We start from the raw sequence: 22,078 nt of genomic DNA on the forward strand, positions 1-22,078 counted from the left end.
CTTTAAAAAATATACTCCCCCAAATAAATAAAGAAAGAAAGAAATAAAAGCATTATCTTTTATTTATTTAAATAAATAAATGATCTTTTAATTTAAAAAATAAATAAATAAATGTGTGATTTTAATTGTAATTTGTTTATTTATAAATAGATAAAAGCATTATATTTTATTTATTTAAATAAATAAATAGATGATCTTTTATTTGGATAAAACAATTTTTGGGGATTCTTTTTATTTATTTAATTATTCATAAATAAATAAAAGCATGATCTTTTATTTATTTAAATAAATAAATGATATTTTATTTGAATAAATAAATGTGTGATTTTAATTGCAATTTGTTTATTTATACATAAATACGGCATTATCTTATCTTTATTTATAAATAATCTTTTATTTGAATAAATAAAAATATTTTTGATTATTTTTATTTAATAATATATATAAATAAATAAATAAAAGCATGATTTTTTATTATTTAAATAAATAAATATGAAATACATCTTTTATTTGAATATATAAATAAATAAATGCGTTATTTATTTATTTATTTAACACACACATATTACAGAAAAAAAAAAGTTTTCATTTAAAACTGTACTCGAGTTTTTTGGCCGCTCTTACCTGAAGCAGCTCCTTGGCAGAACCTCTGCGGTCCACATCCATCTCCAGGCAGCGGTTGAGGAAGTCTCTGAAGACGGACGACAGTCTCTCTGGGTTTTGGAGCTCGGGTGTCCCGTTGGTAGCTATCAGGTACAACGCCTGGAAAGACGGACGCGGTCAAAATGGAGGGCATCGTATTAGAAAATAGGCATGATTGATGATGCAATTGTTACCCTGAGAGGGTTCTCATTCAGATATGGAGGCTCTCCCTCCACCATTTCAATGGCCATGATTCCCAGAGACCAGATGTCCACTTTTGGGCCATAAGCCTTGCGGGTCACCACCTCTGGTGCCATCCAGTAGGGCGTTCCCACCATTGTGCTGCGCTTGTTCTGCTCTGGCGTTATCTGGGCGCAGAAGCCGAAGTCGGCTGTCGCGGGAGACAAAAGGAAAATCCATCAGTGAACACATTCAATCGCCCTTTTTTTGTTTGTGTCAATAACTTACTGAGTTTAACAGATCCGTCCATTCCCAAAAGGATGTTGTCACTTTTTATGTCTCTGTGGATCACCTGGTTGGAGTGTAGGAAATCCAACGCTTGAAGACACTGAAGAGAATAAAAAATACATTTTGTGTGTGTGTGTGTGTGGGGGGGGGGGGGGGGGGGGGATTCTCCATTCAACCAGATGAACATTTGCGATTTTCATTTTCAAATGTGTTTCCATGTTTTCCATCTGAAAGTAAAGGTCACGTCAGCGGGGCTCTTACCTCTCTACAAACTGCTGCAATCTGGCCCTCGTCCATGCAGGTCTCAGTCACGACATCCGTCAACGAGCCGCCGGCCAAATACTCCATCACTACCCAGAGCTCGTCTCCTACCAAGTAACTGTGATAAAAGAATTGAAAAATATGGAAGTCAACCTTAAACATTTCTTGACAATAATATTATATGTGGCCTCTCTAGTCCAAACATCACATTCTGATTAATATTACATTTGTGGAAAATGAGTTATGCAGCAAAATCCAGCCATTTTTTATCCATCTCAGGGGGCGGCCATTTTGCCACTTGCTGTCGACTGAAGATGACAATAAATGTTCATCTGTTTTCTGAATCTGCATTGATATTGGTTGTTACCCGAGACCTGAGCAACATTGATGTCATCTTCAGTCGACAGCAAGTGGCAAAATGGCCGCCCCCCGATACGGACAAAAACGGCTGCATTTTGCTGCATAACTCATATTCCACAAATGTAATATTAATCAGAATGTCATGTTTAGACTAGTGAGGTCACATATAATATATAATTATAATGCGTAACTCATTTTCCACTAACACAATACCATATTTAGTGGGTCTGCATAGAACATATTGGTTATTGGTGTCCCTATTCTTTACTCCTCAACAGTAGGGGGCAGTAATGTAGTTTCTAAATAATGCTAACGAGCGTAAACAGTTCAAAGTGATGCAGACTGTCAAATATTTGTACGCAATCTGAATCAAACTGAATAGATGTCAGTTCAAAGGGATTCTAAACTCAAATAACTGACCTGTCCAGGTAGTTGACTATATTTGAGTTTTTGTTTTCCCTCATCACCAAGATCTCATTGATGATCAACTCCTTCTTGGGTTGCTGCTGCAGGTTCATCTGCTTGATGGCCACCTGTAGTAGTGGCAGGATGAAAAAAAAAAACACAATACATATTACAACAATAAGATAATGACATTTCAATATCATTCTTACCTCTTGGCCGGTTGCGATGTCGATGGCGGTATACACAGTGCCAGAAGCGCTGAAGACAAAGAAACGATGTCAATAAACATACAGATTTATTATTTGTTCTTTAAAGGTAGTGATTCTAAAACGCCTAAAACAGGAAGTTACTAATTATAATTGGCAAGGAAACTGTTAAAATGGCTCAAATCAATTGAATTCAATGACAATGTTTGAGAGGAAATTCAATTTGAATTTGCACGCATGACAGTCCGCAACACCGCATCACATTTCCTACTTAATCATCAGACTGGAGAGCAAAGGCCTGATTTAATTATTATTATTATTATTATTATTTTTTAGAAATGACAACAATGTGAGTTAGCATAGCCAGGTTTTATGTCCGTTCTTAAATGAGTAATTTGATAAAAAAATTGAGCTTGAAGAGTTTGAAAAGAAATGGCATGCTATGCAGAAGGACACATTTGCACAACCCATCGGATTTGCTTCGAATCTTGCTTGTACATGAGGGCATCATCCAAGGCTATAAATAATATATCATTTTAACAATAAACAGAGATCTTTACCTACTATTTGCCACTCTATTTTACCACTCACAAAATATCACAGTGTCATTTAAGTTTATTTATTTAAAATCCACTCCAAGTTTCCACACACTTACCCTTGCCCTATTTTCTCGAAGCGTGTGTACTTCTTTTTGGGATCCCCCACACTCACGATACTCCCTGAGTCAGAGACAAAACACAAGCATAATGATTGTGCGTGTTTTGTGTGTGTGTGTGGGTGTGCGTAAATGCTTAAAAAAAAACATCAGCGCATGGCAGAGACTCTGCCTTCGAGCACATCTAATTTTAGAAATTAAGCCAAAGCATTTTCATAGTAAGCATCAGTGAATGAACTCGTATGCTCGCTGGTCACAACTTTCGGTACACGTTGCGTGGTCCGAAAACGTATTTACTTGAAAATGTTTTACGCGCCCCTGCTAGTCTAAACATGACATTTTGATTAATATTGTATGGAACATGAATTAAACAGCAATAATCACCCGTTTTTATCCATGTCAGGGGGCGGCCATTTTGCAACTTGCTGTCGACTGAAAATAACAGAACATCACAGTGCCTAAGGGTTCAGGTAACGACCAACCACGGCTCACTTGTTTGTGAGTTTGGTCATGTGACGTTCACAAGCTGAGTTGATTGGTCGTTACCTGAGCCCCGAGTGACTGTGATGTCATTTTCAGTCGACAGCTAGTGGTAAAATGGCCGCCCCCTGAAAAGGATGAAAAAGGGCGGATTTTGCTGTTTAATCCATATTCTACAAATTATGTTTTTAGACTAGACATATTGAACATATTATTGTAAACCAATTTGACTCTGCCTTTAAAATGAAAACAAAAAAAAGTTTTAATGATGGTGTTGTGGGTAAGTTGTAAGGGCAGACAATAAGATAAAGACACATACTGAGTCTCTCCAGAATCTCCTCATCTGTCATTTTGGACTTCTTCCTCTGGCGGTCAGTGTGGCGATACATTGTACTCGATGTGTTGTCGGGCTGGACCTGTGACTCGGGTGGCGTCACAACTTCTTTAATGGGAGTCGGAGGTTTGGGCGGGTCCATGACTGAGCGCGTGTAGATCTATGAGAGAATGCGAAAAGATGGGAGTCATTCGGCATGCTCAATAAATGAATAATAATCAATTTTAAAAAAAACGCACAGATTTTGTGTGCTCAGGTCGAGGCGCAATGACGGGTGGCAGTTCGTCGTCGTCATCTTCTTCCTCCTCTTCCTCCTCCTCCTCTTCCTCTTCCTCCTCATCCTCCTCTTCTGACACAGGTGGCGCAATCGGGGGTTCTGACGTTGATGTTTTGGCACCCTGCTGGATGGTTAAAAAAAAAATAGATGCGCCGCGTTTGTTAGAATTTTTCTTAGAAACCTTAAACAACATCCTGGAAATGAGAGATGCTTCATATTATTAAACGTGGTAGGAAAACGAGGCAGCGCAATTGTCAGGAACAATTGCGCTAAAGGGCAGGAAAGTGTTAGCGGCCGAGTGAGAGCTCAAGGAATAAAGGTGCACTTTTGTCAGAGCCAAGGGTTTCGGATGGTTCTGTGTGCCAAGAACCGGGGATGAGAATGCACTTTCTTTCAGGGATGCGAGGTTACGTATTGGAATATGCTAAGTGGAGCAAACATGCTGCAACATTGCAGCCATCTTGGATACGCACGATACCTTTCAACAAGTGCAGAAAACTACGCTAATAGGCTTCCGACATATTTATTATGCCCCCCCCCCCCCCCCCCCCCCTGAGTAATTGTTCCCATCCCCATCCAAAAGTCAGTTAGCCTTGAATCATTTTCCACTTATGGAAAAATCTATTTCCAGTCTTGTCATGCATAAATGAAGCAGTGAAGATTAGTTCGGGTGATTAAACAAGAAGGAAAGACCCAGTCCTTCATTCAAGATCATTCGGCCACTGACCTGCTCCAAGAAGGATTGGGTCAACGGTGCAGTGCACAAATGAGTCCCTTGTGTGTTTGTAAGTAGTGAACTTTTTTTTTTAATACCTTCTTAAAAATACTAATCAAATAAATAAATAAAAAAAGGCCATGCGGTAATGTTGTTAATGGTGATGAAGTGAGAGTTCTCAAAACGGTACAGAACATGCAAAGTCATCAGAACCCTATACGGCGTGCGCCCCTGCCTTGCCACCACCAACAAGGTCCTCTTATTCATATACACCCTCGACATTGTTGACCACAGCTTGCATGTCGGTACATTGATGATGCCTCGAAAAGAAGACATCTCGTAGGAGGTATTTTATACTCGCCAGTGGGCATAATTTAGATCAGGTAATGGGCAACATAAATGCTGGAAAGGGCCACAATTTTACAACGTGCTACCTTAACCCCTAGATCCAATAACCTAAACCCAACAAGAAGGGGTTGGAAGGAAACAAAATAACCACATTTTTTCAATGCGAATAAAAATGTGCATCCAAGGACGGCACAAAACCAGAAACCGGCTTTAAGTGCAAAAACATATTTTGTACATTTCCCCCCACAAAAATCAACTCCAAATTGTAATATTATTGAGATACTATGTTTGTCCTGTATATCATTCCAAATCTGCACTTTATTATTATTATTATTATTATTATTTTTACTTACGTTGTGGTATTGATGAGTCTAAAATCCAGTGTAAGCACAACTAAAACACGCCTGACATCTAGTGGTGATAGGTGATATTACAACTTAAAACTACAGTCGACCCCTGCATATTTTGCATGTTTTTCTATAATTTTCACTTTCTTTCTTCTTTTTTTTTTCATCATTTGGATTTTTCACCTTTTTTTCCGGAATAATTTCACAGGAAAAGTGTATTGGATGCTCATCAGCCTTTTTTGTTGAGGTTTATAAAAATTAAAAATCAAAATCAAAGGGCAAGTATATTTAATGTTCATCAGCAAGAATGTTGGGGGGCTTTGTTAAAAAAAAAAAATCGAATTTATTTTTGTCAAATCTTTTTTTATTTTATTAAAAGGCCACTGACAGTGCGGTCGCCAGTTGCCCATCCCTGATTTAGATCAAATTATTGGACCCTGAAAGCCAATGCAGAGATGTGCAATAATAACATGGAGGAGTTACCTTGTCAAATAATGCGCTGCAGGTTCTAAGGCTGACAGGAGGCCCAGATGACAGCAGTCGGTTCTGAATGTGAAGGTTGAAAATGGGAGGATTTACTCAAAACAAACCCACACAGTGTTGAAGAGTGAGTGGACTTCAAGGGAGGGGGAGGGCAGGTGGGGAGGGGGTCACTACTGAGGGATGGACGTCGGGTCCATAAAACCGGGCTACGGACGCGGTATCATTCAGGAGTGCTGACGGAATATAAAAACGTCACTAATTTCCATACTTTTGTTGAGGCAGATTTTACATACAGTATAACCATTATAACGCTCCTCAGGTGGCAATGCAGTTCAAAAACACAAAAACAGACAACGGGAAAAAACGACAATGGTGTGATGGCAGTGGCCATTTTGTCACATATCACGTTTATAGCTCTGAAAGTCAATACTAAGTTGATTAAACCTCTGTGACCGAAGCCTCAGTAACCACATCAAAGCTGACACTAACATCAATTTGTTGTGTTTATGGCAAAGTTTCCAGTCAACAAATCTCATATTTTATGAAGAGCTGGAAGCATTGCGTCTTATCGGCCTAAAATGTGAATTGATAACTGATTGGGTACTCGGGTAAGTTTAAATTGCCCAACAATACAATACAAAATCCTGACCCTTGTTGACGACAGTACACGCAAGGGCCAGCAAGTGCAAACCCAAAGACCGAAGCACTTCTTCTAAGTTCAATGACCTCATTTTTTTTGTTTCCACTTTGTGATAGTTCTGCCTGCCGGACACACTAAGATCCATCTATGGCACAAGTTCAGAGCAAAGTCCCGTCTGCAGGGCAGAGAACCGACGCAACAGTCTGAGACGCCCTCAAATACGCTCCCGCACGCAACCTCTTTCGACTTACTGCCACCCTCGCCCGGCCCTTCGCTGGCGCTATCCGAGCAGCAGCCCTGCGTGATCCCTGTGTGGTTGGCCCGGGGCGACCAATCACCCCCCCCCCCCCTCGCCAGACTCGAATTGCACTTCTTCACCCGGCCGAGCGTGCGCGCGGAGAAAGGCATTAAAAGCATAGATTACTCTGGTCGAAGCTCGGAATGAGGTCAGCCTGGTGGGAGTCCTCCTCGATGCAGTTGAGCCTCGGCTGGAGCCGGGGCTATTGTTTGTATTTCAAAATCGAGTTAAGTAGATCGGAAAAATAAACTATGAGCAGCAGTCGCTCTCACGGAGGATCCGTTTTTTGAGCGCAAAAAAACTGACTGGAATGGCTGCAAAGTTCAGGGAATTACTGAGAAAGTATCATGAGAGGAATGTGCACATTTTGCCCTTGAAAGGAAAGCATGTGCACTGATAGCAACTCCAATAGTCACTTTGATGAATTGAATTACACAAAATGTTCAAACTTACCTGTGAAATTAACATAAATTATGCTAAATATTTTCTTAACATATTGTATGCGCCCCCACTAGTCTAAAAAGCATATTATGATTAATATTGCATTTGTGGAATATGAATATGAGCAAAATCCACCCCTTTTTATCTTTCGTAGGTTATCAGTTGCTGTTGACTGAAAATGACATCACAGTGCCTCAGGGTTCAGGTAACAACCAATCACGGCTCAGCTTACAAAATGTCACATGACCAAAATCTGAACATCACATGGCCAAACTTAGCAAACAGCTGAGCCGTGATTGGTCGTTACCTGGGCAGCTGTGATTCCGTTTTCAGTGAACAGCAAGTGGCAAAATGGCCGCCACTTGAGATTTTGCGGATTTTGCTGCTTAATTCATATTCCACAAACGCAAAGTTAATCAGAATGCCGCGTTTAGACTAGTGGGGCTGCATAGAACATAATCTTGTAAAAAACAACAACGTTTTTCCAATGTGTGGCACCCGACCTCCAGGGAAGGTCAAGCTAAATGCTACCATTCTTAATAAACAGGCCAAATAAACCACCTGAAGCAAAAAAAGTAGCATGCATAATCAGAAAAACAAAAATATTAAATAATAAACCGTAATGATACAATAACTCACCAGAGTGTTTGCTGCTATGTAACCATGGGCTGACTTGTCTGAAATAGAAAGAAATTATTATTATTATTATTATTAAGAAGAAAAAAAAAAGAAAAAAAAAAGAAAGAAATTATCGAATTAAAATACTGTTTAAAAAGCATTCCGAATCCCTTTTTAAAAACAAAAAAAAACAAAATGATTAGCATTTAGCGCCATACCTCCTGAGGTGAAGCTCATGTACTTCTGGTTGTTGACCGTCTCTTTGGAGTCATAGAACTTGAGGACATCCAATACAGCTTGTGGATTCTTCTTCTGCTCCAGCTTGGTGATGTTGGAGGTCTGAAGGAGCCGCGCCCATTGTTCTGGGATTCCCTGCAACCGAGCGGAGGGGGGTTCAAACTTCAAAAGTTCACACTTTTATATAACATTATATGTTCAGGGAAAACCCTCTGATGTCATCAACTGACAATGTTGCCATGCAGAAAGAAGGCAGTTGTTGACCAGCGGACTAAATGGCTAAAAAAAAAAAACAGCAACATGATGTTGATGCCGTATCAAATATGAGAAAATATGAGGCTAATGTGGTAACCACGACATCAATATGCCCCCTGTGACATGAATTTAATAGCAATGACTTTCTTTTTCTAATATTACAAAATCTGATTCATATTTATAATAAGCATAGCGACTTTCCTTGCAGGCAAAGCTTTTCATCTGTGAGTGAATGGAACTAAAAGATGTGACATGGTTTGTTTTGTGTCAACATTTTCCAGTTCTGGTGAAGGCCAAGATAGCTTTGAGCAAAAGACATTTAATCTTTCACCATCAAAGTCAAAATCAACCACACTAAGTCAGTGCGGCGCCCTCGGTGTGTCACACCGAGTCACGGCTTGAGTAACAAACAAGCGCTTGTTATTTTTAAAACGCACAACTATACTTTTGGAATTCACGCTAATGAGCAATCATGCAAGTCCAAAGCTGGGAGAATTTATTGCTAATTCTTTTGCGCTTGAGTATAACAGTGAATTATGGGAAAAACTTTCAATGCTTTTCACCTGTTGAGAAGTCATTCCAGATGTGGATAAAACTATCTCTGATTAGGAAATAAAAGCATCGCAACATGTATAATAGGATTTTCAATGTTACATTTAAAATGCTGCTAATGTTGGATCATAACTAGATAAAAAGTTGTTTTGAAATGACAGATTTGGTCATTTATAGACATAGACTGATTTAGTTTTGAATCAAGTATTATTATTATTATTATTACTATACTGTATTCTCATATAGACCTACACTATATAAATAAATGCAATTATTATTATTTTTTTTATTGTGACGGCATCAATTAGTGGATTCACACAAAACGTCACTTGTCTACTCATCATAACTAATTCCAAATGGATATAAATGAAAAAATGAAAAGAAAAAAAAATACCACATCAAATATTCAAATTAGGGTCTCCACAGCACACCAGAAATGGAAATATTTTATCAGTGGAGCTATCGCAGCCTCCTTCCGAAAGTGTGATGTTTCTTAATGAATGCTGCCAGATGGGCGATCGGTTGCAAGTTCTATCGGGTGAAATCGACACTCACTGTGAATTCTCCTGTTACTGCATCAAAGCCGACGTGGATGGTGTGCTCAAAGTCGGAAGGAAGCGATATCTCGGGACGTTCCTTCTCCTTCTTCTTGTTTGCTAAACAAAATCATGACCACAAAATGATTTCTAAATACGTATGGAATCGAAAGGGGGCTGAGCGTGAAATCGACACGGGGGTCGACGGAGACGAGTACTCACTCTTATCTCCCCCGGGGAAGATGGAGCGCAGGCGGACTTTCTTGATTTTTTCTTCGGGAGCCATTGGAAGCGGTTTAGAGGCGGGATTCACTGATGATGAGTCTCTGGAACTGCTGTTCATTCTCAAGGGCGGGGCTGGTGGTTTCTCTTCAATATCGACACTATCAGACATCTTTAGTAGCACTCACAGTGTCCTGGGAAAGAGAAAAAATATATATTGTATTTTAGGGGAGAGTGTGTGGAAAACTGATCAACGGCACTTCCTGTTTGCTGTGATGTGACATACACAAAATGGTGCTAAAGGTCCAGTGAGGGTAGTGATGTGCGCGGTTCCTTTTCTGGTCAGCTGCTTTCTGAGGCAGTAGAATTGGAGCAATGTGACCGTCACATCAGACAGATCACACTACATACAGATGCACGGGACGGTCCGTGGTGCAAAGTGGTCTGAGCTTTGCCCTATTTGAGCATTCTAAACAAGAAGGAAGCACAAATTGGCTTGGTGGACCAACAAAGTGAACTGAAATGGCACATGTGACAACCTGTACTATATAAACATTTTCAATACTCATGTATTTGTTTTCCCGCTAGCATATTAGACTCCTTCACTGCCTCGCCCCGAGGCCAAGCCCATCATGTGATGTGCAGCACGACTGTGCCAGAAAAGCGGGCCAGTCCCCCCCCCCCCCCCCCCCTTTCATGGAGACCTACATTAACAAACAAAAGCCACCCCGGCACTTCGAATCCCGCATATCACACATGTGCCTTCATGGTGACCTAAAACTCTTTGCATCTTCCCAAAAGAAATAAAACAACCTGATATTTATTTTATATATATTTATTTTTGTTGGTATTCATGTCAAAACATCACTTCTCACAGAAGAAGTACAATTTGTCCCAATTTTTTGCGGAACATCTAAGGCTGACCTCCATTTTGTTAATACTAAGAAGTGCAACTTGTCCCAATTTAAAAAAATTTGATTTTTTGCAGAACCTTTAAGGTTGACTCCCATTTAGTTTTTCCCCCCCATCGGAAATAATGAAATAGAGAAAATCTGTCTTGATTAAGACCTTGAAAATGTAACAGGTTTTATTTAATATATTATTAACCATTATGTAACATTCATTGACAATAAAAAGACACAAGCAAAGAGATGCATCGTGTTCAAAATTAAGGTTTTATACAAGGTCAGCGGTCAGTCAAAAGGTGTGGAGCAGACTCACTAGCTATTGAAGTTCTGAAGGAGAAAATGTTACAAGGTTTGCAGCTTGAGTGTTCAAGAAAACAGAAAATCATCAGGAGTGAGGAAAACAGGCATCTGATGAAAAGGGACTTTTAGCGAACACACGGCTTTATGGTTGGCTGTGAGATAATGATGGACAGGACGAACAGATTGTGATGGCACTAATGAGACGAGAGAGGCTGTAGGGGGGGGGGGGGCATTTTCTCACCACCAAAAGGTGTCAAATCTTAACTCAAAACCGCAGGCATAGGACCTGGCAAGAAGCCCTCGAGATGGAGGGAAGGAAGCAGCTCGCTGATCTGATCAGAGCTGCCGAGGAGAAGACGAAACTTTGCCAATTTAGACAACTTCCCTCACAAAATAGGACTAGAGAATTTTTTTTTTAAACAAATGTTATTGTTGGACCTATGAAAATGTTAAGCCCACAATGTGTTCCAGTACATCCCACAACCTTCCACACCAACCCGGCTTTAAGGACCTTGATTTGTAAACTAAGGCACAGCATAGACCAGCTTGTCCAAAACAGCTTGGCAAAGATGCAGATTGCAGAATTAAGATTCTCAAGGAAGGACATACAACCTTTTGCTATCTTTCATTTTACATGTGGCTGTTTGCAAAAAAAAAAATAATAAAAAATAATAATAATAATAATAATAAACATTTGGGGCAAAAACTAATTTATTAAACTAATGCCTTTAGAGTTCACATTTCATTTCCATTGTTGCACACAAAGGTGAGAAGGGCAAACGACTGTATATACGAAATGTTGCTCATTAATCTCTTTTTAGAAAGATCTTTTCTGGTTGGGTCTATCACCGTGTTTGCAGTCTAAAGCAGCGACGGGAGGTTGAAAACCGGATTGCATGTGACTCACCATCGATACAGGTCGACAGTATCTTGCCACGGTTGCCGATACCATTGCGACGACTGGTCATACACATGACAAGTGCAACTGAGATGCGATCAATGAGGGATCACTATCTGGTCAACAATTACAGAGGGGAAATCGATCAATAGTAACAACACCAACATAATGAACTCGGGCACACGACTCTCTCATACTCGATCACGACGCCTCACAGTCCTGCTTTGTGACACGTAAAAACACAATGAATAACAGTTACGAATGAGTACACATTAAATGGGATTCTTCTTTTGACACTATAGTCAACAGCTCCGCAAAAAGACTGCAGTCAGAACGTAATTGTGTTTATTAGAATTTACTCTGAAGAAGCTGACACAAACTATACATTGAGTTTGAACCTACCTATGAAACAAAAGGCAACGAAATGCCGGGGTCAGCCCTCTCTCTAACTTGGGTGAGTAGAGAAAAATGTTCCAATAGAAACAGCCTTCATCAAAAAAAACAACAACAACAACAACTGTTTTGCCATTTCTAAACATTTCTTTATATTCTTCAAAGACAAATGCGCTTTCAATTCTCTTTCAAGCCTGAGCGCTGTGGCAAGCATGCGCGTGGGAAAGGGGGTGGAGACACACTAGTATCATGATTGTATGTCATGATGTTCACTGCAACTCAACAGTAGCCCAAATTGGGTGAAAAAGCTCAACTATGGGTAAAAAAAAAAAAATAATATATATATATATATATATATATATATATATATATATATATATATATATCCAGTGCATGGGTTGAGGATTCGATCAAGAAAGTTGAGCCAACAAGGGGTTAAAACTACCCATACTGATGAGTCAAAGCTATCAAGAAATGGGTTAGCAGGTTATTAGTATAGCTGTGCTAAAAAAAAAAAAAAAAAAAAAAAATACTAGTTTAGTTTCACTATACCAACGTTTTATAAGAAGCAATGTTCCCCTGCGTTGTTACACACGGTGCTATTCAGCAACATTTTAGAATGCGACATTCAATTTATTTCAACTTCAGTACACATTGCCAAAAATAGTAAACAAGCTTCCGCTCGTGAGACCGCCCAAATTTAAGCGCTCACACCCCAAATCTCAATTGAGTAAAAGTAACGCAATCTGCTCAAAATCCACGGATACCCAAAACATCAACTCGTGCCAGTTACTGTTGCTCCTTAAATGTTTTAAATTTATTCATGTATTAAGATATTAGTACAGAGCAAATCACAACGAGAGAGAGAGAGAGAGAGAGAGAGAGAGAGAGAGAGAGAGAGAGAGAGAGAGAGAGAGAGAGAGAGAGAGAGAGAGAGAGAGAGAAAGCACGTAAACAAAACATAAACCCGGATTGGAATCACTGGATCATAACAATAGAATTGTAGCATATGTAGCCATCACAATTTTTGCTGCTGCAGCTTTGCTGGGTCGTCAGATATTTCCCAGACATCCCTGATTTGTCCCTTGCATAAAAAAAATTGACCCACTTACAACGCAAACCAACAGGCAAGCTGCACTTGTCCCTAAAATAAGCGCGCCACTTTATTGATTGATTCAAAGTCTGCCTCAACACATTTCGATATTCTTCTTGAAAGCAGTGAAAAGAAAACAACATGAGCAATGAAATGCAAACAATGTCAAATCATTGCGCCGGCATCCTTTGCTAAAAGTTTGTATCGGAATGTATTTAAAAACAAACCTGACACTTCCAACGCTCAGACAGATATTACAGAGGATGCTTTCACGTTTCCTTCTCATGAAATATTTATCTCGCACATTAATGCTGAATTTGAACTGCTAACACAGGAAGAGCCTGTAATCTTCAATCTACGGCATCCCAGTAATGGCTACTTGACGAGATGGGCTCTGGCGTAAACCCGGTGCTTTGCGGGCCATGGTTGAAAAAGCTTTTTTTTACCATGACAATATGAATTTATAGAACAAAAGACAGAGAGAATTTGTTGTTGCAATTGTGCTTATTTTTATTGAAAAAAAATGGTAAATGTCTATTTTTAGCGAGTGTCGTCGACGTCTTGTGTTGACATAAAAGGCCCATATTCATTCGTAATATGCCAACTAGAGCATGATTACACAATATCAAAGGCGAAGCTAATGGATTTCATGACCGCCTGCACTTCTACTTCAAAAGTCCACTCAGCCTGACCCCTTGACAACCCGCCGAGTTCTCTTTTCACATACTTAGTGAAGCTAGATTATGTTTTTTTTTTTTTTTTTTTGTAAAGACAAACTTGTAGCAAAATTATCCCTCAGCCGCTCGTTTGCATGCAGCAAGCACAGAGCACAAACATCGCTAATCAGTTAGCAGGGGGCTATTATTAACCTGATCTTGTTTTATTTGATTGTGGCCTTTTCCTGGCCAAATTACAAGACATTGATATATTTTTTTCAAACCTAGTTTTATTGAATAAGAACTTTATTGAAAAGCTCAAAAGTCACTTGCAGTTAGTGTTCAAGCTCAGCTTTCATTTCAATCAAATAGATCAAAAATGATAAGGAAGTCCATTTTGTCTGGCTGAAGTTTTTAAGGATTCAGTTGATCAGCTCAAACGGTCGAGGGAGAACGTTCCCTTTATTAAACAAACTGAGAAAACTGGTTAGTCCACCCTGCAGACTAATTTATTCACCACCAAACCCTCATCCTTCTCCAAGCCCCCCTGCTGGGGCGCTGTAAGAGCCCAGACATGTCTGCCATTTAATATTTAGCTATATCGCAGTCGCACTTGCAGGAAGGAGCGCGCGCACGCGCAAAAAACACACACGTGAAACCTGACATTTGAACAAGATCATTTGAATGGATTCATGCACCTCTTCTCTTTTTCGATGACGACGTGTCATCAACGCAAAGAGAAATTCAAAAGTGAGAAACAAATCAAACGGATAGTCGCAGCTGCCACGTGGAGAGGAGATAACAAAGTAATTAAAATAATTCAATGTGAACAAGCTCACTTTGTCGGGTGTCTTTTCGTGTAGCCTAGCGCAAATTAAATTCTCTTTCTGTCAAGTGCACAACATTTTGTATGATCCTGAAAGCATTTTAGGCGCATTAACGTGACAAGTCGTCAGTTTTGAAGACACAAAAATTCCTCCTTACAGAGAAGTTATTGAAAGCATGTTTCCATGGTAAGTCTTTTATTTTGACAGGCTTTTACTTCCTGTCGTTTTTGCAGTTTGAAAGAAGCTACCTGCTACGGATCGAGAGGGAAAAAAACTTTTCCACTTGCATTTTCAAGCACACTTAGAAGTCAAATATTTGGTAACACGTAATATCTTTGTTTTAATTTGATAGAATCTTACATATGTTTTGTTTAAACTAAAATCTTTTATGTTGTCACTAAATAATTCAAAATACAAAACATCGCATTTCGGGATTGTATATCAACACTGACCACTTCTATCCAGCTCGGATTCCTGCCCAGATGTTTAACCCTCCACGCACACGTTTAGACAAGCGTACTCACTCTGACCATAACTGCGTCCTTTTATTTTATTTGAGGTTAAGTTGTTCTTAACATTGCATTTGTGTGTTTTTAACTGTTGTTGTAAGGTGACCTTGAGTGTCCAGAAAAGCGCCTGTAAATAAAATGTAAATAAAATTCTACAAACAGGTCGCACTTTTAATGAACAGTCATAACAATGATACAACATAACAAATACAACATTTTCTTGCCTGTGTTATGAACAGCCAATCGATTCTGGTAAGGCGTGTGGCATAAAATGACACACACAGCCATGTGCAATCAAGGTGTGTTGTTGTGGGTTGCGTCATTGGCATGTTGTGTCGCAGAAACAGAAAAAAAGAGTGCAGCGGGAAAACGAGAGCAGACAATGATGAAATGCTGACAAATAAATAAACTTGCATGTGCATGTTTGTGTGCAGGGGAAGCCAGAAGCGTGAATGTAACACATTTATTCTAATGAGCTTACACTTTGGAATAGGAAATTTATTTGTAACCTACATTTGCCTTGTGTTAGTAACATCCCTAAGGCGGTGTTTTGGGTTAAGTTGTGTGTTTTCCACTTACATTCAGGGAAGAGATGATTGAAAAGTATTTCAAGTAAAAGTACACCAGCAGTTGAATGACAATAAAGGCGAGAGCTGGATTTATAAAATTATATATATATTTTTTTTTTTCTTCTTTTTTTTTTAAATAAAAATATATAAAAAAAAAATTATATTTCTTACAATATTTAGTTACTTTATTCGGTTACATAGCAAAATTACCACTTTTTTTTTTTTTTAAGTAGTTCAACACAATGATTAATAATTAGTTACTTTGTAAATGAATTGTAAATTGTTGTTGTTGTAAAAGGCAACTCATACATTGAATTTCATTCAATTGCGAAATTGCACCTAATGTTACACCCGCTGTTTGTATAATGATCTTTAAATTGAATCAAAACATTTTTTGCTGAAGTTATTATTCCGCTACCCTCCGATATACGCATTCTCGTGAGCCTCATATTCGCTTTCGAGTCAGCAAGCGAATGAACAGAAACCCTCCGCAATAGTTGCACCTCCCTACAGCTGAGAAAATAAACAGACCTCTTTGGGGGGGGGGGGGGGGGGCGAAGCAACAGTGTGCAATCTTCCCTTTCACCTGCATTTGCAGAGCTCGAATCATACGCTGGCCAAAACAGCTTTTTCGGGAATTAGGAGCAGTTAAATACTGCAGTTTGCAGTCTTCCTTCTAAATTCTTCTGGCCTCTTCAACGCGAGACGTTCAAGTTCAGCCAACCCATCTCGCGAACGCCTGCCCCACAGTGAAACTTGCTAATCTCTTAAACCTCTTCCGAGTCTGCAACATTTCATCCATTCGGCACGTCTCTCTGTCCATCTTTCCTCCTGTGACTCATCTTACAGTAAAGGGTGTGTAGCATCTCTGACTTTCTGGAACGTTGAACCCTTCCAAGCTAAAAAAAAAAAAAAAAACCTCTGGACGTTCCTTAAAAGTCCCAATTTACAGCTGGAGTTGGATGCATCGAAAAGGAAGGAGGGACTATCGCGGCGTGTCAGCCAAACAAACAAACACACACATTAATGCACACGGACAAGCAACTGTATTGTAAGAAGCAACACACATCAAGTAGGGAGATTACGACTGAAGCTGTGTCAATGTGTCAGTGTGTGAGTGTCTCCCCCTCCATCCACCTCTCGCACTTACTCCCCCCTCCCCAACGCGAACAAAATGGCCAGATGGCTTCCAATCCTACATGCTAATCCATGACACACACACACACACACACACACACACACTGCAGCTCTGACACACCTACCACAATACACTGCTGGAGTCAGTTAGACCCTAAAACAAACACACACCCTAAATAGCTCCTGCATTAATAAAAAAGGACACGGGAGACCTTAACGGTAACTTTACTGAACAATATGCTTTCCAGCAGCGAGTCTCGCCCCGGCTCCAACAGATGGAGGCCTTTTCCTTGTACGTGGATCAGATTTCAGAGAGTCCACTTTAAGTGGGCCGCAGGCCAAGACGATGTTCTGCTGCTTTTGTTAGTCGAGGCGAGGTAAGAGAGGCTTGCGTGTGTTGGGTTACATCTGCCATAATGGAAAACATAAGGAGGCCCCAGAAATGCAAAACGCGGGAGGAAAAATAGGCCAGTGCAAAAAATCATACATTGGATTGTATTTATTTCAAATAAATTCAAATGGGTTGACTTCTCCATGATATCAGTGAGAGCAAGAAGAAAACCTCTGCCAAGGTCAACCAAATTGTAATTCGGATCAGCATTCCCACTGCCTGCATTTTGTCATTAAGATTCATATTTGACTCACTCAACTTGAAACTGGAAGTTTAGTAGAAACTGTTCGCCGATAATGAATGAAACGACCCGCATAAACCTCACAACCGGGTTCCTTCCATCTTCGCGGCCACACATTTTATTTGTTTACTATACAAACATTGCAGTGGCCGGTGCAGTTTTACTGATCTTTCCAGTCACGCTGAATACAAACGCGTGAGCGTCGTGGGAATCGGCCATGTTACCTTTTACCTACTTGTTTGTTTGTTTCAGCTATGAAATTTTCATGAGTTGCATGTAAGCTTCAGAGACAACGGAGACGGACCGAAAACACACAGTGGTGGGCAGACAGAGCACAGAAGAAGGTGTAGGCCTCGTCTCCAACTGGGGCAATGCAATATGACAACTGATTATGTCCTCTTAAATATAGAGGGCAAGGAAATAATGTGTGTTATCGCGTTTTTAGACGTGGAAATAGAAGAGCCTTTTGAATATCAGTATACAGCAGACCAGTGCTAGCAGGGAGTAACACCTTCTGTAACCCATCCCCCAATTCTCCTTGCTATCATCTCACCCTCCCCTCCATCACTGGGTTGACTCCCTAAAAATCTCCCTTCCGCCTGACAGCGAGACAACAGGTTACCCAGCAGGCCTTGCGCCTCACAAATCTCCGGGACGGATGTCCCCCCCCCCCCCTGGAGATGGATGTCTCCCTTAGCTAGCTCGCGCGCCGTGACTAAAACGAGCAGGAGGAGACGGTGGAAACGCGCATTCATCTGGATCCCATCCATCCCATCGTTCTCTACCGACGGACGGGGCAGCGGAAGAATCTTGAGAAATAGCGGCTTGGCTCTCACAGGACCGGCCCCCCCCCCGCCCCCACTCCCATCCCCGAAGAAGTCAGGTGACCAGATGTTGTATATCTGCTTGTCAGTGGAGCCGCCATGAAACTGCCGCACACGTCCGCGTCAAAGCCAGGAGACCGCGGCACGTCCCAGCTTTATGTGTTTGCTTACTGACCCCCCAAAAAAAAAAAAATACATTTTTCCCTTTGCATCATCCTTTGTAGGGAGGCGTCAAAAGGATGCACCGCAGAGGTAACAAAAGAGCATCCGTGGCCATATCAAGCATCCGCAAACGCATACCGTAGCTCCCATCCATCCCTCAGATTTAGGACTAAACCCAAAATAGAAAGGCTGCTTTACATTTTGGGGTCTCGGCGTTGCAACTGCAGCTGCCGCGGGCCTACACAAATGCCACTATTGATTAGAAACACCTCCCCATCACTAATTTGCGAGGGGGTGCGGAGTTGATGAGATGCAGAGGAGTGGAGGTGGGGGCGCACATATAGGATGGTATAAAATAAAATAAAAATAAAAAAAGAACATGCCGAGCTCATTTGAATGAATGCAGTCACCCTGTCCCCACTCGAAGAGACTGCAGATCAAACAGCTGCCCGCTTAGCCGGGCCCATTGCGGGGTGGAAGACGCCTAAAAAAGGGCTACAAAGCACCCCGAAATACATTCACTGCCTCCCCCCGCCCGCCCGTCCTCCCCCTCCTCCTCCTCCTCACCTCCTCTGTCTCCCCCCTCTCTAACATCCCCATGTTGCATACACACAGAGGGGAATTACCTGAAATATGTCTTCACATTCTCTCGGTCCGTGTTTCGCCTGTGTGCCATCACCTGTGGTGGGAACCGTCGTCTTCCGTCCTGGTCCTGGTGACAGTTTACGGCAGGATTGCCATTCTCTTGTCAGACCAGTTCCTGACCCTAAAAGCAGGCTTGTTCGGCAGGCTGGCTGGATGCTTCACTGGCTGCTCGCTGTTCCCTAGCTCGTGACGTCATCCGCCCTATTTCGCCCATTGGCCGGGAAGATGAATATTAATGAGAGAAGCTGGTCTGTGGGAGGAGCCAGCAGAGAGTAAGACACTGTTGGTTTTCTGTTTGACAGACCAAACCTGCTGAGTGAGACAGTCGGCAGGGCGGGACCGAATTACTAATTTCTGCTATATTTTTTCCTTCCTTTTATGCATACTTTATTCATATAATAATAATAATAATAAAAATAATAATAATAATAATAATAATAATAATAATAATAATAATAATAATAATAAAAATAATAATAAGAATAATAATAATAATACAATAAACGTGTAATGTCAATAATTAATTGTCTGTGGTATAAAGATTTTAGTGTCATTTAAAAGTTTAATTTATTTATTGTAGCTACTCATAATTCCTCAACGGGAAATTCCACAATAAAACAGAAAATAAGAATAGTAACAATAATAAAATACAAAGAGCACACCGAATACTGCAATATCAAATATTATATATGCAGTAAATTTTGTTGACGTTTCTGAAGCATTTATATGCAGATGCTGTCCGATGTCATTCATTCATGATGCAATAAAAAGAACAAAACGTGTGTCCTTATTACTAACCCCCACAGAATATGAGCCAGAACATTCAGTTTGTTTTTTTCAATGGTAAATTTGGGGATGAAAAAGATGACTTTATCTGGGTTAATAAATAACTACATGAATGAATGAATGAATGAATAATGCAAATTATGTGAGAAATTTGTCGTGTGTCATGATAAAGCTTTGTGGTCAGATTTAAATAGCATTCTGGTACACCAATTAAATATTTAAAAATAAAAGTACCCCAATATTTGTCATTTTCAGATTTATACAAAATGCCAAATAAATACCTGAGAGTCATCGTGCCACCCCATAACGGCAGTTAGGGATTCGGAGGGAAGGCAGGCATGGCAACCAAAAGCCTGCCTTACATTTGTCTTAATTTGCCTATGATGTCATCGTTTTGCTCGAGCTCACCTGTGATTGGCTGAAGAGCACAGCATCTGCTCAGTCTCATGGCTAGCATGTTGCTCAAGGTGGAAGCCGAACCAAGGCCCTGTGGATCCTGGCTGGTTGTCCCGACAACGCCTGTAACGTCGACAGTCGACAGCATTGACTCAAATGGAGAGGCTGGTGATTTGAAAGACAACAACATAAAAAAATGTATAATACATTTCGGAATTTTCAATGCCAATATTGCACAGTTACACACTTGTATTCATCCTTAAAAGCTCAGCGAAGGCCCGTGTATTTTCTCTTAAGAGGTCTTAGATATATAGCAGATGAAGTATAATCCAACACGCATCTTTCCTTTGAGTATCTACATTTTTTTGGGGCTCTCAGGAGCGCTAAGAGATTAAGCCGTGACATTGAAAACACGGACAAATGCAATTTTAGTTTGGCAGTACAAATCCAACATTCTAAAGTAGGCACGAGAGTGAGACACAATTTAAAAATAATTTACAAATCTGGGACAACGCAACATAACACGCTATTATAAATGAGAAACTTGACTCAATCACTTAAAAACTTGCATAAAATAGCCACGACACTACACAAGACCAAGTATATATTTTTTTAAATCTAAAGTAATTACTTTTGACTAGAATGACAAAATATTTTGCGTTATTTTTTCAAACCAAATGTATCCACAGCAATGTTGATGCTGATGTGTGCTATGCACAGTCTATTAAATACGCTTCATTTTACTACATCAGATTAACCTCTTTAAGCCTTTCACTGGTAAACTTGGCATGCAGAACATAATAGGTCACGCTCATCCATGCTACAGCTGCATCCACAAGCACAACGACTACTTTTAGTCTGCTGTGTGTGTGTGTGTGTGTGTGTGTGTTGACACGACAGATTACCACCCAGCACGCCCACCCCCAAAAAATTATTTAATTGAGGTTAGAGGACCTCTATCCAGTTGATTGCGGGTAAATATTGATTGATTTATTTTCCTGATTGGAATAAATTGTGCAGCGAGTTAAGCGTGGACAGATGAGCACAGTAACGACAGATTACAGCTTGATTTGAAATGTACTGCTTAATTCTTTGGACGGCCTTGCTCAATTTTTAATATTTAGGTTTTATGGCACGTTTCAAACTGCTGCATCAAAGAGGATAATAAGGCTCAGTGGGAGCTCACACGGAGCATATCTGATGCATGTGGACGTCACAGCGGCTAAATGAATGAATGGCATTTGTCCGTTATAATAAAAATCGCTAAATGTCGGCAAAGATCAGAGTCTTGCGAACGTAATTCCTTTTTTTTATACCTCAAAGGACATCAGCTCTAATTCAGGTGAGGCTCGAGATGACCTTTTGAATATAAAAAAAAGTAACAGGGAGGCAAATGTGGAGCCTCTGTGGATCGGGAAGAGGCTTAGAGCATCATCAGCATCATCAAAAAGGATGTAAGATCACTGGCCAGAAGTGGTCATCTTCAATGAAAAATAGAGACTTTTATTGTTATATTTGCCTCAACTGTGTTGCTGTCATTTTAATGTTTGAACGGCCCGATCA

At 40.3% G+C, this 22,078-nt stretch overlaps 1 protein-coding gene across 4 annotated transcripts in view; it reads right to left on the reverse strand.

Moving 5' to 3' along the window:
- Positions 1-22,078, reverse strand: part of LOC147161047 (serine/threonine-protein kinase PAK 3) — a 30,430-nt gene that overhangs the window by 4,185 nt on the left and 4,167 nt on the right. Inside the window, exons 2-17 of one of the 4 annotated variants that reach the window (XM_086058019.1) lie at positions 20,528-20,680; positions 19,368-19,534; positions 9,781-9,974; positions 9,578-9,678; positions 8,197-8,350; positions 8,000-8,037; positions 5,982-6,044; positions 4,051-4,212; positions 3,797-3,971; positions 2,998-3,061; positions 2,346-2,394; positions 2,152-2,264; positions 1,372-1,489; positions 1,111-1,210; positions 837-1,033; positions 625-762 (exon numbers count right to left, since the gene is read on the reverse strand). In XM_086058019.1, coding sequence (XP_085914145.1) covers positions 625-762; positions 837-1,033; positions 1,111-1,210; positions 1,372-1,489; positions 2,152-2,264; positions 2,346-2,394; positions 2,998-3,061; positions 3,797-3,971; positions 4,051-4,212; positions 5,982-6,044; positions 8,000-8,037; positions 8,197-8,350; positions 9,578-9,678; positions 9,781-9,952 — 1,644 coding nt within the window. In that variant the 5' untranslated portion in view covers positions 9,953-9,974; positions 19,368-19,534; positions 20,528-20,680. Of the gene's footprint in view, positions 1-624; positions 763-836; positions 1,034-1,110; positions 1,211-1,371; positions 1,490-2,151; positions 2,265-2,345; positions 2,395-2,997; positions 3,062-3,796; positions 3,972-4,050; positions 4,213-5,981; positions 6,045-7,999; positions 8,038-8,196; positions 8,351-9,577; positions 9,679-9,780; positions 9,975-10,066; positions 10,198-19,314; positions 19,535-20,527; positions 20,681-22,078 lie in introns of those variants that run through there. The other 3 variants (XM_086058018.1, XM_086058021.1, XM_086058020.1) reach the window with 3 other exon arrangements.

The sequence above is a fragment of the Leptonotus elevatus genome, chromosome 16 (assembly GCF_054856555.1).
Source record: "Leptonotus elevatus isolate MCC_2025b chromosome 16, RoL_Lele_1.0, whole genome shotgun sequence".
NCBI lineage: Eukaryota > Metazoa > Chordata > Actinopteri > Syngnathiformes > Syngnathidae > Leptonotus > Leptonotus elevatus.